Source organism: Palaemon carinicauda, chromosome 1 (genome assembly GCF_036898095.1).
Source record: "Palaemon carinicauda isolate YSFRI2023 chromosome 1, ASM3689809v2, whole genome shotgun sequence".
In the NCBI taxonomy this organism is placed as follows: Eukaryota; Metazoa; Arthropoda; class Malacostraca; order Decapoda; family Palaemonidae; genus Palaemon; species Palaemon carinicauda.
This window is the reverse complement of record NC_090725.1, coordinates 26,815,720-26,832,353: the sequence shown is the minus strand read 5'-3', so window position 1 is coordinate 26,832,353 and position 16,634 is coordinate 26,815,720. Positions and strand designations below refer to the sequence as shown.

At 38.6% G+C, this 16,634-nt stretch overlaps 1 protein-coding gene across 6 annotated transcripts in view; it reads left to right on the top strand.

Annotated features, from left to right (window-relative positions):
• LOC137647297 (nuclear pore complex protein Nup98-Nup96-like) overlaps positions 1-16,634 on the top strand; it is a 181,947-nt gene that overhangs the window by 109,918 nt on the left and 55,395 nt on the right. For all 6 annotated transcript variants that reach the window (XM_068380719.1, XM_068380711.1, XM_068380726.1 and 3 more), the window contains exons 20-22: positions 704-1,100; positions 11,049-11,106; positions 14,867-15,104. In XM_068380719.1, coding sequence (XP_068236820.1) covers positions 704-1,100; positions 11,049-11,106; positions 14,867-15,104 — 693 coding nt within the window. The remainder of the gene's footprint in view (positions 1-703; positions 1,101-11,048; positions 11,107-14,866; positions 15,105-16,634) is intronic.

Sequence of the window (16,634 nt, the reverse complement as noted above, 5' to 3'; positions counted from 1 at the left end):
ACAGTTTGAATCGTTCTGAAAATGGCTTCTTAAGTAATTGGATAAATAAAGCATCCTCCTCTGTTGACTAATAATTGACTAAATAGCAATACAGAAGACATTTGCATAAGGTCATTTAATTTTCCTAGGTTACCCGGGCTTCATAGGATGAATCTTAACCCTTTTACCCCCAAAGGACGTACTGGTACGTTTCACAAAAGCCATCCCTTTACCCCCATGGATGTAGCGGTACGTCCTTGCAAAAAAATGCAATAAAAATTTTATTTTTCATATTTTTGATAATTTTTTTGAGAAAATTCAGGCATTTTCCAAGAGAATGAGACCAACCTGACCTCTTTATGACAAAAATTAAGGCTTTTAGAGCAATTTAAAAAAGATATACTGCAAAATGTGCTGGGAAAAAAATAACCCCCTGGGGCTTAAGAGTTGGAAATTTCCAAATAGCCTGGGGGTAAAACGGTTAAAACATATCTTTTAATTTTTATATTATTTTTTCCCTTTAGGTTTAATGTTTAGTAATAATTGGGATGTGAGATGGGAAAAAATTTTGGAAATATTAAAATGTGAGAAATTCTTGCTTGAAATTTGAATGCAGAAAATAGCTCATAATGATAGTAATAGTAATTAGTGAACAAAATTCAATTTCTATAAATATAGAAGTTACTTATAGACAAGAAGTTATTGATTGTTCATTCATTTACAGGTATCTCAGCTGAGCCTAGCCTTCATTCTTTCTTGAGGGATTCTCGAACCGAGTATCAGTTGCTTCCCAGTGGAAAAGAGTTTGGGCAAGAGGCTGGTCATGTTCCACCTCAACACCAAACAGCAAGTGTGCCACTTGCCTCATCTCTTATGTCTGGTAAAGATCAGTTTTTATCTGATATGGGAGCCTTCATGGGTCGTTCATTTAGAGTTGGATGGGGGCCAGGGTGGACACTGGTCCATGCTGGAAAGGAATTAGCATCTCTCAAAGTACCTGAAGAAACTGAAACTGAGATGACCGACGATGAACCACCATGTCATCCATCCCCACTTTCTTTCTTTTTCTTTGGTGCCGCAATTACACAGTCAAGAACAACCAAGACCGCAGACTCTACGAGGTAAATGGAGGTGTTATTATTTTGATGGACATGAACTTTGTAATTATCATGCTGCTATGTGGTTATTCATAATACTACCTACTACATGTTCTTTACATAAGAATTTCTCATTCATAATACTACCTACTACATGTTCTTTACTTCAGAATTTCTCATTCATAATACTGCCTACTACATGTTCTTTACTTCAGAATTTCTCATTCATAATACTGCCTACTATATGTTCTTTACATAAGAATTTCTCATTCATAATACTGCCTACTACATGTTCTTTACATAAGAATTTCTCATTCATAATACTGCCTACTACATGTTCTTTACATAAGAATTTCTCATTCATAATACTGCCTACTACATGTTCTTTACATAAGAATTTCTCATTCATAATACTGCCTACTACATGTTCTTTACATAAGAATTTCTCATGAATAGCTGCTGTTTTGTGACATGGTAATATTTATCATTTTCATTGGTGTTCCTGGTCATTACATTAGAGCAACAGCAAATAAGTTGAGGTTTTGCAAGTTATTAGACTTACTCATGTTTCCTACTGTCTATAATTCTCTTTTTCATGACAAACCTAAAACCTGTTAGTCATAATTAGCCTAGTTTGCAATGTCAGAGCCTTCATGAAATAATTATCGATGTGTTGACAACAGAATGAGAACATTAGACAAAAGTGACTTGACACAACAGGTAAGCAGTAACTGTCATCATCTTTTCTCCCAAGCTTTGATTAGTCATCTATTATTATTGTTTTCTTTTGTCATAGTAATATTATTTGGTCAACATTTTGCTTACTTTTTTTTTCAAGCAAGTGCTTTGCTCATTTTTTATTTTCTTCAGACTATATCTTGTCAGCAGTATGTTAGTATTTCATCATATTTATGATTATTCTTTTATTGAATTTGTGCTTCCTTTCTTATATCCAGTATAATTATCAACCGTACAGAGTTTTGGAAGTGAGTAAGTTTTCAATTTCGCCAGTGAATAATTTGATAAATTTGGAATATACGGATCTCTTTAAGTTTTATAATGGACATGGTAATGCCCTATGATATAAGATATGATGCTATTTTATTGTGGTTATCACCCTTTGAACTCAGTTGAGTCCCTTGTTAGGCTGGGAGGAACGTAGAGAGTAGAGGTCCCCTCTTTTGTTTTTGTTTCATTTGTTGATGTCGGCTACCCCCCAAAATTGGGGGAAGTGCCTTGGTATATGTATGTATGTATCACCCTTTGAAGTTGTTGGTAATGATAAAGAGGTAGAGATTGAAAGGTTATGATGATAGAAACCTGACCTTTAACTTTTATTCTATCCCTATAAATCTTATGATTAATGATAACTTTAATATCTAGGTAATTAGTTGGACAAGTTTTCCCTCAGTTAATCCCTTCATTATGAAACCTTGGATCTATTTGGACAAGTTTTCCCTCAGTTAATCCCTTCATTATGAAACCTTGGATCTATTTGGACAAGTTTTCCCTCAGTTAATCCCTTCATTATGAAACCTTGGATCTATTTGGACAAGTTTTCCCTCAGTTAATCCCTTCATTATGAAACCTTGGATCTATTTGGACAAGTTTTCCCTCAGTTAATCCCTTCATTATGAAACCTTGGATCTATTTGGAAAAGTGTTCCCTCAGTTAATCCCTCCATTATGAAACCTTGGATCTATTTGGACAAGTTTTCCCTCAGTTAATCCCTTCATTATGAAACCTTGGATGTATTTGGACAAGTGTTCCCTCAGTTAATCTCTTCATTATGAAACCTTGGATCTATTTGGACAAGTTTTTCCTCAGTTAATCCCTTCATTATGAAACCTTGGATCTATTTGGACAAGTGTTCCCTCAGTTAATCTCTTCATTATGAAACCTTGGATCTATTTGGACAAGTGTTCCCTCAGTTAATCTCTTCATTATGAAACCTTGGATCTATTTGGACAAGTTTTTCCTCAGTTAATTCCTTCACTATGAAACCTTGGATCTATTTGGACAAGTGTTCCCTCAGTTAATCCCTTCATTATGAAACCTTGGATCTATTTGGACAAGTTTTTCCTCAGTTAATCCCTTCATTATGAAACCTTGGATCTATTTGGACAAGTTTTTCCTCAGTTAATCCCTTCATTATGAAACCTTGGATCTATTTGGACAAGTGTTCCCTCAGTTAATCCCTTCATTATGAAACCTTGGATCTATTTGGACAAGTTTTTCCTCAGTTAATCCCTTCACTATGAAACCTTGGATCTATTTGGACAAGTGTTCCCTCAGTTAATCCCTTCATTATGAAACCTTGGATCTATTTGGACAAGTTTTTCCTCAGTTAATCCCTTCATTATGAAACCTTGGATCTATTTGGACAAGTTTTTCCTCAGTTAATCCCTTCATTATGAAACCTTGGATCTATTTGGACAAGTGTTCCCTCAGTTAATCCCTTCATTATGAAACCTTGGATCTATTTGGACAAGTTTTTCCTCAGTTAATCCCTTCACTATGAAACCTTGGATCTATTTGGACAAGTGTTCCCTCAGTTAATCCCTTCATTATGAAACCTTGGATCTATTTGGACAAGTTTTTCCTCAGTTAATCCCTTCATTATGAAACCTTGGATCTATTTGGACAAGTTTTTCCTCAGTTAATCCCTTCATTATGAAACCTTGGATCTATTTGGACAAGTGTTCCCTCAGTTAATCCCTTTATTATGAAACCTTGGATCTATTTGGACAAGTGTTCCCTCAGTTAATCTCGTCATTATGAAACCTTGGATCCTCCCTCAGTATCTTCATACAAGATTTGTCACCATCAGGTAGACATACACACTTATTCAATGATAGCCTGCAGTTTTTCAATATTAAACTTAGCCGGTGATCATATAGCTGTCAGCTCTGCTGCCCGACAGAAAAACCTAAGGACAAAATACGCCAGCGATCGCTATACAGGTGGGGGTGTACATCAACAGCGCCATCTGTCGAGCAGGTACTCAAGTACTCCATGTCAACACAGAACCAATTTTCTCTCTGTCGTGCCACTGGCAAGACCTACTAAAATACGCTGTTACTAACTGGATTTGTTTTCACAACTATTTGGTGAAGTACACTATTCTAGTTTTGAGCTTTCGCTATGCAGGGGTTTTATCTTCATCTCAAAACTTGAACTCGTTTTGGATAAATTTAATTATGGTGACATAAGAGAGTATGGACTCTCTTTCACTTTTAAATGGCCGACCCTTCCCTTAGACGGAAGTGTGTTTAGGTTTTTAGTAATTTTGCTTAACACGTTATAGATCTATATATTTTATATCTCTCCGCCTTTATTAGGCCTCTTCGATTAACTTTCCATTTATTATAAACATATAAAAAGAAATTTTTGTTTTGTTTATTTGCGACCTTTCCTGATAGTAGGCGGTCCTAACTTGGAACCGAAGTTAATCAACGTTGAGCCCGTTATATCGTATTTAGCCTTTAAAGAATTTAAAACTTTTTAAATTTAATGTTTTATGAAAGAATTTCTTTGATAGTCTTCATACTGTTTTCAAAGATGAACTAACGTTTAGTTTTTTTTTAGACTACGCAGTTGTTGACGTTCAGGACGTTCAACATGCGCTCTATCGTTACGATAGAGAGAGAGTGTATCACGGTTTCACTTTGCAGTAAGAGTAAATCGATTCTGACGTTTCGTTCATTCTTTCTTAACTTAAATGGTTTAAATTCTAAATTAAAGGAACTTTTTATTTGGAAAACCTTTCAGTTTTTTCCTTTAGCCATATAACATGTTTTTTTGACGATATATAATTGGGCTCTTCTCTCAGGTGCGAAATCAAGAGAGAAAGAGAGAGAGAGATAGAGACGGAGGGAGAGAGCGGAGAAAAAACATTCCGTTCAAGCGGGTAACGTTGTTCTCGTGTCACTCTCCTCCCTAGTCGCTGTACGGGGAAAAGGTAAAACGTTTCTAGGGTTTTATTCTTGTCCCCAGGCTATGTGCGGTGAGAGATTGTAAACGTAGTTTAATTGAACTAGTGTTTAGTCTCTTTCCCAGCCACTGAATTCTTTATCTTTATATGTTTTCTGTTTTTGCTAGTATTAATGAGCTGCATTATACGACTGTTTTCGCAATTACTACCTTTTAATGAAGGGTAGAATTGCGTGTTTCAGGTAGAAATCAGTAAAAGTTTCGATTTCAGTGAAATAAGTGCAAAACAGAAAATCGAAGTGATAAAGTGATATGCGCAAAGTGTTACAGTGTTGCGTCCGAGGGTTCGTCTGTTCGTGCCTGTCGTTCACTTAGTCCGGGACCTCTTGCAAGCTCCCAAGCCCAGGGGAGAAGTAATGTCGAACGACTTATGGGTTCGTCAGGCCTTGATCAACGAACAGACGTTTTTCCCTCCGTGGTTTCGGGCGTATCTACCCAAGATCGCCCCACCCACACAAAGACGAGAGAGCCCATTTACTTCTCGTCTGCGGAAGAGGTTTCTCGTAAGAAACCTTGGACCAAGGTCTCGCAGCTTATTAAGTGCAAGTCGGTCCCTTCCGCGCAAGTCCAACGGCCCAGGTGTAGCCACTGGGTCAGTTCGGACTCGCTGCAGTCTTCCGACGACTGCTCACCTCCTAAGAGAGGCAAAGCGGTACCGCAACAGGCAGTAACACCGTCTGTTGCCGCACCTGCTACTGTAGACCCTAAGTGGTCTTTGCTACAGTCTATGCAGACACAGTTAGCATCTTTTATGCAGGAGTATCGTGCGGAGTAGGTTGACGCTGCACCCGTTAGCCTACAACCAACCACGGTTGTGCGTACAGTAGACACTGACGCTACCTGCTCCCGCACTCTGCTTGTGAGAGTTCCACCTCCCATGCGCAGTGTACCCTGCCAGCCGCACGTTGACGTTCACAGACGCACGCTACCCTCCGTTGACGTTCGCGAGTTGCCACAACAACAGGAGGGTGGAGTTAAGTTGCTTTGTTTTGACACTGTGCGTCAACCTCCGCAACCCACTGTGGTTACCGCTACTCGCCCGCAGCAGACTAGTCAGTCAGGAGTAGAGGCTTTGCTTCCCCACACAGCTATGGTTGTTGCCAGCTCACAGACTGTCAAGCAGTTACAGACTGTCAGGCAGTTACATAACGTTGCCTTCTGGTCTGCTGCTAATGCACCAGTGAGACCCTCACTGAGATACCTAGCTTTTCTCGGATAAGGTTCCTGTAGATGAGAAAGTGCTGTTCTCCCTCCTACTGATATTCCTTTGAGGACTCTGTCATTTGGAGAGGAGCCTTAAGCTGCTTAGCCTCCTATGGACTTTAATTAAATCATGATGATTTTTTAAGGATCTTCGTCCGGATCTTGTAACTGCTGCTCCTCGTTCGCCTCACGTCAGAACTTACACTAGGCCTAGCTACTTCGAAGCCGTTGTTGTTAAGCTAGTGCTCTCTCGCTCTACTAGAGAGCGTTACGTTGGCTAGGCGACTGGTTTTGCACCAGGAGGAGTTTCAGGGATACAGCCTTTGATTTCCCTTCTTTTAAACTGGCTTATAGAGCGAGAGTCTGATAGGACACGAGAGAAGTTCTCGGCTTGGGAGTTCATGCCTCTGCCCAGGTAGACTTCTCAATTCTGGTAGACTCGCCCTGGCGCCTAGCCAGGAGACGCTCCAGTTGTTTACAGGTCAACTTCTCAACTTTTGTCGAGCCTTTGAAGTTTTGCTGTACTATTATGCACACATAACAAGGCTTCCAGGGATGGTAAATGGTTCCGCCTCAGTCGCTAACCCCGTCTGTTGCCACACCTGCTCCCGTAGACCCTAAATGGGCTTTGCTGCAAGACATGCAGTCCAAGCTTGTGTCCTTGATAGAGGACTTAAATACGGAGAAGAACCTTCTGGCCAACAACCTTCCTACCGGTTGGTTGTGCGCCCTGTTGACGCTGAGGTATCCTACTCGCGTCTGCCAGTTGAGGTGGTTCCTCCACCGATGCGACCCAGTGTGGGTTGCCAGTCGCACGTTGACGTTAAGCGACGCTCGGAGGTGGTTGTTGACGTTCAGTGTGTCACTAGGAAGACGTTCAACAACCAGCAGAGGTGACTTGTTGTGACGCAGTGCGTCAACCTCAGCAACCCGGTAGGGTGTTGACTGCACAACCCAGACAGTCTAGACAGTTTCGGGTTGACGCTGTACTTCCTCGCGCAACCATGGTTGTTGACAGTTCACAGACTGTGCAGTAGTGCCATGATATTGCGTCCGGCTCCGTCACGCATCCACCAGTGCGACCGGATTCAGCGAGTCAGACGTTGCCCACTCCGTTGCCGTTTCCTCATCAGTTTCAGATGAGGAACCCTCTGATGAGGACGTTGCTGAACAAGACGATCAACCCCCAGCCCTGCTATCCATCCAGAAGATGCTGAAGAAGGAACGCTGCCCAGTCAGGCTGTGGATGAGTCTGGTAGGGACACTGTCATCCGTGGATCAATTTGTGTCACTAGGAAGACTACACCTCCGTCCTCTTCTATACCATCTAGCTTTTCACTGGAAAAAGGACAAGACGCTAGAAGCGGTCTCGATCCCGGTTTCCGGAAAGATAAAGTCTGGTCTGATTTGGTGAAAGGACTATATCAACCTTAGAGAGGGTCTTCCCCTGACTGTTCAGACTCCCAACCACGTTCTCTTCTCGGACGCATCGGACGTAGGCTGGGGTGCGACATTAGACGGTAGGGAATGCTCGGGATTATGGAACTCGAGTCAAAGGACAATGCATTTCAACTGCAAGAAGCTGCTGGCAGTACGTCTGACCTGGAAAAGCTTCAGGTCTCTCCTTCAAGGCAAAGTGGTGGAGGTGAACTCGGACAACACCACGGCTTTGGCGTACATCTCCAAGCAAGGAGGGACCTACTCTCTGACATGGTACGAGATCGCAAGGGACCTCCTCACCTGGTCAAAAGGTCTAGACATTTCACTAGTAACGAGGTTCATCCAAGGCAACTTGAATGTCATGGCAGATTGTCTCAGTCGGAAGGGACAAATAATTCCAACAGAATGGACCCTCCACAAGGATGTATGCAAGAGACTTTGGGCCACCTGGGGCCAGCCAACCATAGATCTCTTCGCAACCTCGATGACCAAGAGGCTCCCAATATTTTGCTCACCAATCCCGGACCCAGCAGCAGTTCATATAGATGCCTTTCTACTTGATTGGTCACATCTAGATCTATATGCATTCCCTCCGTTCAAGATTGTCAACAAGGTACTGCAGAAGTTCGCCTCTCACGAAGGGACAAGGTTGACGCTAGTTGCTTCCCTCTGGCCCGCGAGAGAATGGCTCACCGAGGTACTTCGATGGCTAGTAGACGTTCCCAGAACACTTCCCCTAAGGGTGGACCTTCTACGTCAGCCACGCGTAAAGAAGGTACACCAAGGCCTCCACGCTCTTCGTCTGACTGCCTTCAGACTATCGAAAGACTCTTGAGAGCTAGAGGCTTTTCGAAGGAGGCAACCAGAGCGATTGCTAGAGCAAGGAGAACATCCACCCTTAGAGTCTACCAATCGAAGTGGGAAATCTTCTGAAACTGGTGCAAGTCAGTATCCGTATCCTCGACCAGTACCTCTGTAACTCAAATAGCTGACTTTCTCTTATATCTGAGGAAAGAACGATCTCTTTCAGCTCCCACTCTCAAGGGTTACAGAAGCATGTTGACATCAGTCTTCCGACACAGAGGCTTAGATCTTTCCAACAATAAAGATCTACAGGACCTCCTTAAGTCTTTTGAGACCACGAAGGAGCGTCGTTTGGTTACACCTGGTTGGAATTTAGACGTGGTACTAAGATTCCTTATGTCAGACAGGTTCGAACCGCTACAATCTGCCTCCCTGAAAGATCTCACCTTTAAGACTCTTTTCCTGATATGCTTAGCCACAGCTAAAAGAGTCAGTGAGATTCATGCCTTCTGCAAGAACATCGGATTCTCATCCGAAACGGCTACATGTTCTACAACTTGGTTTTCTAGCCAAACACGAGCTGCCTTCTCGGCCTTGACCAATATCGTTCGATATTCCAAACTTATCGTATGGTTGGAAATGAACTAGAAAGAGTCTTATGTCCTGTAAGAGCTCTTAAGTTCTATTTAAAAACCTTTACGAGGCCCGTCTGAAGCTTTATGGTGTTCAGTTAAGAATCCATCTTTGCCTATGTCAAAGAATGCTTTATCCTATTTTATCAGACTGTTAATACGAGAAGCTCATTCCCTTCTGAATGAGGAAGACCAAGCTTTGCTGAAGGTAAGGACACACGAAGTTAGACCTGTCGCAACTTCCGTGGCCTTTAAACAAAATAGATCTCTGCAAAGTATATTCGACGCAACCTATTGGAAAAGCAAATCAGTGTTCGCGTCTTTTTATCTTAAGAATGTCCAGTCTCTTTACGAGAACTGCTACACTCTGGGACCATTCGTAGCAACGAGTGCAGTAGTGGGTGAGGGCTCAACCACTACAATTCCCTAATTCCATAACCTTTTTTAATCTTTCTCTTGAAATGTTTTATTATTGTTTTTGGGTTGTCCGGAAGGCTAAGAAGCCTTTCGCATCCTACTTGATTTGGCGGGTGGTCAGTCATTTCTTGAGAAGCGCCTAGATTAGAGGTTTTGATGAGGTCCTTTAGTATGGGTTGCAACCCTTCATACTTCAGCTCCTAGGAGTCGCTCAGCATCCTATGAGGATCGCGAGGCTCAGTAAGGAAGACGTACTTAAAAAGGCAGAGTAATTGTTCAAGTCGACTTCCTTACCAGGTACTTATTAATTTTATGTTTGTTATTTTGAATAACTGCTAAAATGAAATACAAAATACTTAGCTCTTAATGTTAACATATTATGCTGGTCTCTACCCACCCCCCTGGGTGTGAATCAGCTATATGATCACCGGCTAAGTTTAATATTGAAAAATGTTATTTTCATTAGTAAAATAAATTTTTGAATATACTTACCCGGTGATCATAAATTAAAGGACCCTCCCTTCCTCCCCAATAGAGACCCAGTGGGCAGAGGAGAAAATTGGTTCTGTGTTGACATGGAGTACTTGAGTACCTGCTCGACAGATGGCGCTGTTGATGTACACCCCCACCTGTATAGCGATCGCTGGCGTATTTTGTCCTTAGGTTTTTCTGTCGGGCAGCAGAGCTGACAGCTATATGATCACCGGGTAAGTATATTCAAAAATTTATTTTACCAATGAAAATAACATATTTTTCCATGTTTGTTTTACTGTTGATTACAGATTAGATATTTTAAGTTTTCTATTTTTACTGTATTTTACTATTAACATAAAAGCCTGGTGCTTTCATGTACATCTCCTTTGAAAAATTATTCTATTCATTATCATTTATTTATAGAAAATTTCCAAAATTTGTTATATTGTTTTAGTGTAAAAAATAGTAAAGCACTATGACTACATAGGTAAAATAGCTTTAAATTCAAAGTGAAGGGGTTATTTGATTTTGTAATAATTCCATGATATATAGTCTTTGAAAGATGTACAATAGAAAAATTCATCGGTGATAAACCTCATGTTATACAGAAATATAAAGACAATATCTGTTTGTTTCCTTTGACACAAATTATACTATAATGCATAATTTTTAGATAAAATTAACAAAAACTGCTGTACTGTTGACAAAAAAACTGTTAATTCAAGAAACATATCTGATGTTCTTTGGTTGCCACACATTACATGTTTTTGGTATTTCAGGGGTTTGGAAATAGGAAATGAGCAGTTCACTCTTACATATCAGATACTGCTTAGAATCAATGCACCTTAACCGCTTCGCTATGATGACGTCGTTATAAAAATTTTCTCTGTTAATAGTTATTTTCTGTCAGTGGGGACCTCAATTGATTTACTAAGTCTGTTGTGAAATTCTAATGTATGACATTTCAGAGCTGAATCAGTTTTATTTATGTAAATTTTTTTCTTTGCAGTTACAAACTGGTTATAGAGCAACTTCATGCTGTACAGACCGATTTACATACATTTGATGTAAGTATCAACTAATGTTTGTGTTTTTTTCTAATTACAGTATAAGAATAAGCTATTGGCTATGGTTTACTTTAAGGTGTATTATTTAAGGGATTTTGCGACAGGAAACCGATAAAATCAGAAGATAATATCTGTAGTGGTACAGCATTTGCCAACTATAATATTTTGATGTTTTAATTTTGTAGGTATGGTTTATTTTATAACTTGCCCCGAAAGGTCAACTCTATGATGTGTATGAGTTAGAACAGTACAATGTTTTGATATACTGTGATTTATTATAACCTATCTTGAAAACATCCCTTCATTGCAAGAGGGTCGTAACTCCAAATTTGCTAGTTTTGAGTTATATGGTGTACAAGATTGCCGAATTGATTCTGCATCTTTTGGTAAAAGAGTCGTAAATCTAGGTGAATTAGCGGCCGAGAGATGGCACTAAGAAGATTTGGGAAACATGATCAAATTCATAGGACTTAGCAACTTTCAAATGTGTCTCCTGAAAAATCAGGAATTTGGAGTTACGACCCTCTTGCAATGAGGTAGCGAAACAAGTTGTGGTACAGTTGGCCCTTTTTATTTGCTGGACTAGGTAACAGTTATAGGCGCGAAGATCGATAATCCACGAAGGCTTGCTGCCCTTTGGTGCTTCAACTCATAACCTACCAATTCACTGGCCATTACCTACCTGTAGTTGAATAACACACTAAGTAGCCCGCTGTACTGTACTACAGTACATTGTTTTCACACGATTTCTATCATAGTATTTCAGTTTATAAAACTTTTCAGAGGTAATTGTGTATTAACGCATTTTCAGTAATAGGTAAGATGACTCTGAAAGTCATTGCTACACCACGCATGGTAAATAACAAGACACTTGTTCGTATTTGGCAACACTCACTGATTCTGTAGAGTAAAAAAGTTGCCAATAGCTTTTTCACATCAATGTCTAAATTTTTCTCTTACGTACTCATGCCCACATACTTCATGCTCTTGAATAGTCGTAACTCTCTTTAGAATACAAAATTTCTGCCATTTCTGATTTTACTGACATCAAATTATGGATACCATCTTCCACTTTCACTTTGGCTTAATGCCTTATGGCAATACAAACACATCTTGTTACTTGAAGTCATAGTAAATCTTTTATTGTATACAATGTAGTCTTCAATAGGTCATTACTTTCATTTCTGAAAATCTCATTGTTCCAACACGGTTACTTACCTAGAACTACCTTCTTAGGAGTTACTGGTTAACTCTACCTAACCGACCAGCTTTTTGTATAGTTTATCTCCCTCTTCCCGTTTTCTACGGGGTCAACCTCTTCTCTTTCCATTCTGAAAAGAAATAAAAACAAATCACAAACTTGTTATTCACCTATTAAGAGAGAAAAATGCTTGGTATAATTTTGTTTACAAATTCATTTAATGAGAATTTAATAGATAAGCTTTTGGTGTGAAGTAAATAGTAATATGGATATTTTAGGATTTACAGAATTTTCCTAGTTTCATTTCCATCCTTTTAATATTTAGATCAGCTCAAAGATACCAAATGACGGCTGAATCATTACAATGTGATCTATATGGCCTTATGACGAGAAATTAATAATTTTAGAGGTATTAAACGAAATGCAAGGACAAAATATATTTTTTGCATGTCTACTATTTTCAGCCTCATTTCTACAAAAACCGTAATACAGTATTTAGAGCAAAACGAGATAGAAATGAACTTTTGCAGAATTTCTTTTGCTATTTCTTTACTCTATATTCCTTTTAGCTGTGATGTGCATTGTTTTGGAGAAGAAATAGTAAATATGGAGAGAATTACCCTCTGAAACAGGTTTCCCCCCCCAAAAAAAAGAGGGGGTGGGGAGCTCACACCTGATTTAGGGAACTCTAGATCTTTAATTTCTATTACCCTTGAGGAGTTTTCTTGCCAAATATAAACAACTTATTCCCCCCCCCCAAAAAAAAAAATGGTAATTTATTTGGATTATAAGGAATTCTATTGCCTAAACTGTACTTTATTCTGTAAAGTCAGTTGTAGAAAAAATTAAAAAAGTTCAATTAAAAAATAGTTATCTTTAAATGTGACTTATACATTGATGAAATAATACATACAGTATAAGAAATTGAACGATGAAAGAATTTCCATTGCACAACTTTTTGCAAATAAAATTATCTTTCAGTTGTCTTTAAAATGTAAAGACATGTATTACAAACAAAAAGATTAGATAGAGTTTGAAGTATTCCCTAAATAACACTGTTTTAATGGGGCCAAGTCACACTTCCTAAACTGTCTAATAAGATCAGGGAAGTGGATTCAGTTAAGGATCTGTTGAATATAATGCTTCCTGTAAAACAGCAATTTCCTATGGATAATCTGTGGTAGGTAATAATTATCTCTTGTAGACAGTCTGATACTATAGTCCATTTCTTTTAGCGAGACATATTTGCAAGGACTCGCAGCGGTGCCCTTCTAGCTCGGAAAAGTTTCCTGATCGCTGATTGGTTAGACAAGATAATTCTAACCAATCAGCGACCAGGAAACTTTTCCGAGCTAAAAGGGCACCGTTGCGAGTCGGCGCAAATATGACTCGCTAAAAGAAATGGACTATAGCTTCTTAGTCCCTCCATGCTGATTATTTACCTCAAATTATCAATCCTTAATTTTACATAAAATTCAGCTTCTTATCGAGGTGACTAAAATTTAAGACTGCATAACAATAGAGGTTGGAGGTTTATAGTCTTGACCCTCTAGTATAAGCAGAGAAGGTGTTAGACAAAATCAGTGTAGTTCAGTATGGAAAATATAGACGTTTTCAGCTCTTGATATTGAAAACACTACAAATTGATTCTTTTATTGGAAATTACACAAAGTTTTTGATAAGAGGTCTGAATTTTCAACTCTAAAAGAATAGGTCAAGAAAAATTCATGGTGAAGCTTAATTCTATATGACATTGGCATCTCCAAAGCAAATTAATTAATTCCAAGTACCATATTTGATGGCCTATAAGACGCACGGTCATATAAGACGCACCCTCATTTCAGCAGGTCAGATTCATGAAAACTGGTTTTAGTGTATTTTAGCATATATTGTTGAATTGTCTAGCTGTGCATTGCACAAGCAGAAAAATATCGTATATTTTCGTGCATAAGACGACCATTAGTGCATAGGGCTAGCTTTTTTTTGTATACTTATAAATCTAAAATGAATTAAATAAAGACCATTTATATCATGCTTTTGCTAAACACTCAACATAAGACCAAAATTATTGCTTTTTTTTTTTTTTTTTTTTTCATCACTGATCATAACGAACAAACGAACGCATTTGCACATCTGTGTGTAAGTTAAATTTTGCAGCGGTTATGAAATAATGATGTTATTATTTTTATTTCCTTACTTTATCCTTAGTAATTAAAAATAATTGAAATAAGAGCGACTTTACCAAGTTTTTCCTAATAAACGCTACCTAGAACAAGAAACGTCGTTTTGTTTACGTTTCATCGCCGATCGTATTGAACAAACAAGCACATTTACACATTCAAGCGATAACTAACAATACTAAGAGCCTTTAGTAAAGATGTTATTACAAATATTTTACTTGCTATGTCCCTAAAAATTTCTACATGTCGCATAACAGAAAAGTTGTAAACTATTGTAAATATTTTGCTCAGATATTATTTTTCATTGTTAGGAAATCCTTGTTGCCCTATCATGTTAAAGTAAAGTAATTTTTTCAGAATATATTTTTCTTCTTTTCAGCATTTAACAGAAGCATGCTTAAATGATGTTTGGAAATATAGTGTCCTCACTAATGAAGAGAAATTGGAATCCGACAGCCCTTCGTGTCCCCACTACCGTCCTGTGAAAGACAGAGAACTTCTCCATCAGTTAGCTCTTACAGCCTCCTCTGCCGGCATTGAGCATGAAGGTGTTTCAAATGTGTTCAATCTTTGTGTTGGACTGTGGGGAAGACTTAATTTCTATTCTCCAGAATCTGGTAAGAAAAGTTTTTATTGAAGGCATGTTATAAATTAATTCATATTATTCATTTATTAATCTTTTCAAATTATACATCTGCTTATTATAACCCATTATTCATAAATGTAATCAGTCATGCGATAATCTCCATTTGCATCAGTAAAGGTTCAAAATGAATGTTTGTGACATCCTCCAATTGAGTGGTAGCTTGAGACTGCAATTCAGGTTCAGGTTCAGGTTGAGGCTTTGCCTTTGCAACGGCGCCTCTGTGTCTTTTAGTTTTGTGTGTTCCTTATTTTCACTAGTTTTTCTCTTTTCATCCACATTTGTTGTAGTACACTTTTCTTATTTTCAATATTTTCTTCACAAAAAAGGAATTTTCCAACTGTTTGTGCACTATCTTCTTCGTATGGTTGTTGGAGCTCAATTGCTTTTATTCTTATATCACTAAACTGTGGACAATATAACATAAAGTGGTTAGCATTTTCTTCTACATCACAGAATACACAGTTTATGTTTCCATCTTGGTGCAATATTATTAAATCTTTGCTTCTACTCTACATGGGTCTTCAAGTCAGTGAGTCACAAGTTTGACTCTTCTCTTTTCACCATTGCTAATGACCTAGGCATGAAGATCGACATTGTTTATCGGTTATTGATACCCTGTCTGGAGACTTTCACCATTGCTAATGACCTAGGCATGAAGATCGACATTGTTTATCGGTTATTGATACCCTGTCTGGAGACTTTCACCATTGCTAATGACCTAGGCATGAAGATCGACATTGTTTATCGGTTATTGATACCCTGTCTGGAGACTTTCACCATTGCTAATGACCTAGGCATGAAGATCGACATTGTTTATCGGTTATTGATACCCTGTCTGGAGACTTTCACCATTGCTAATGACCTAGGCATGAAGATCGACATTGTTTATCGGTCATTGATAACCCTGTCTTGAGACTTGGCTATGTCCAAAAAGAAAAGGCAAATAACGAAGGTACATAATGGTAGCTTGGGAAATTCACGATTCAATTCCTCGAACTGTAATTTGAGGAATGGAAAAATAGTATCTTTACCAGAAATTTCTCATCTAGTGTCAGGGGAGGTGTAGTTTATCATCATCCGGTGGAAAGAATCTCAGGCTTTTCAAAGGAGTCCCCTGTTTACTTGAATCTTTTGACCTTGTTCGTTCACTTATCCAGTCAGGGCTGAGGTGCTCACATGTTGTACCTGCAACAGATGGAAGGCGTGATCAGGGGAGTGGCATTTATATCAATATTTTTCTGGAGTCTTTAACATCATAATGCTAAGAAAAAATAAGAACTCAAGTTATCGCATAGATGGTTCTCCTCCGTCCTCCAATGTCTCGGTTATAAAATATTATGAACCGTAATTTTGTATATGTAGTAGAGTTCCTGTTTCAATCATTTGAATTAAGGTTTCAAAGATATTTGATCATCTTTAGATATATATATGCATTAGCTCATTACTTATATGTTCAGAAAATAAAGGTCAATTAAACTTACTTTTTGTATAATGTACTGTT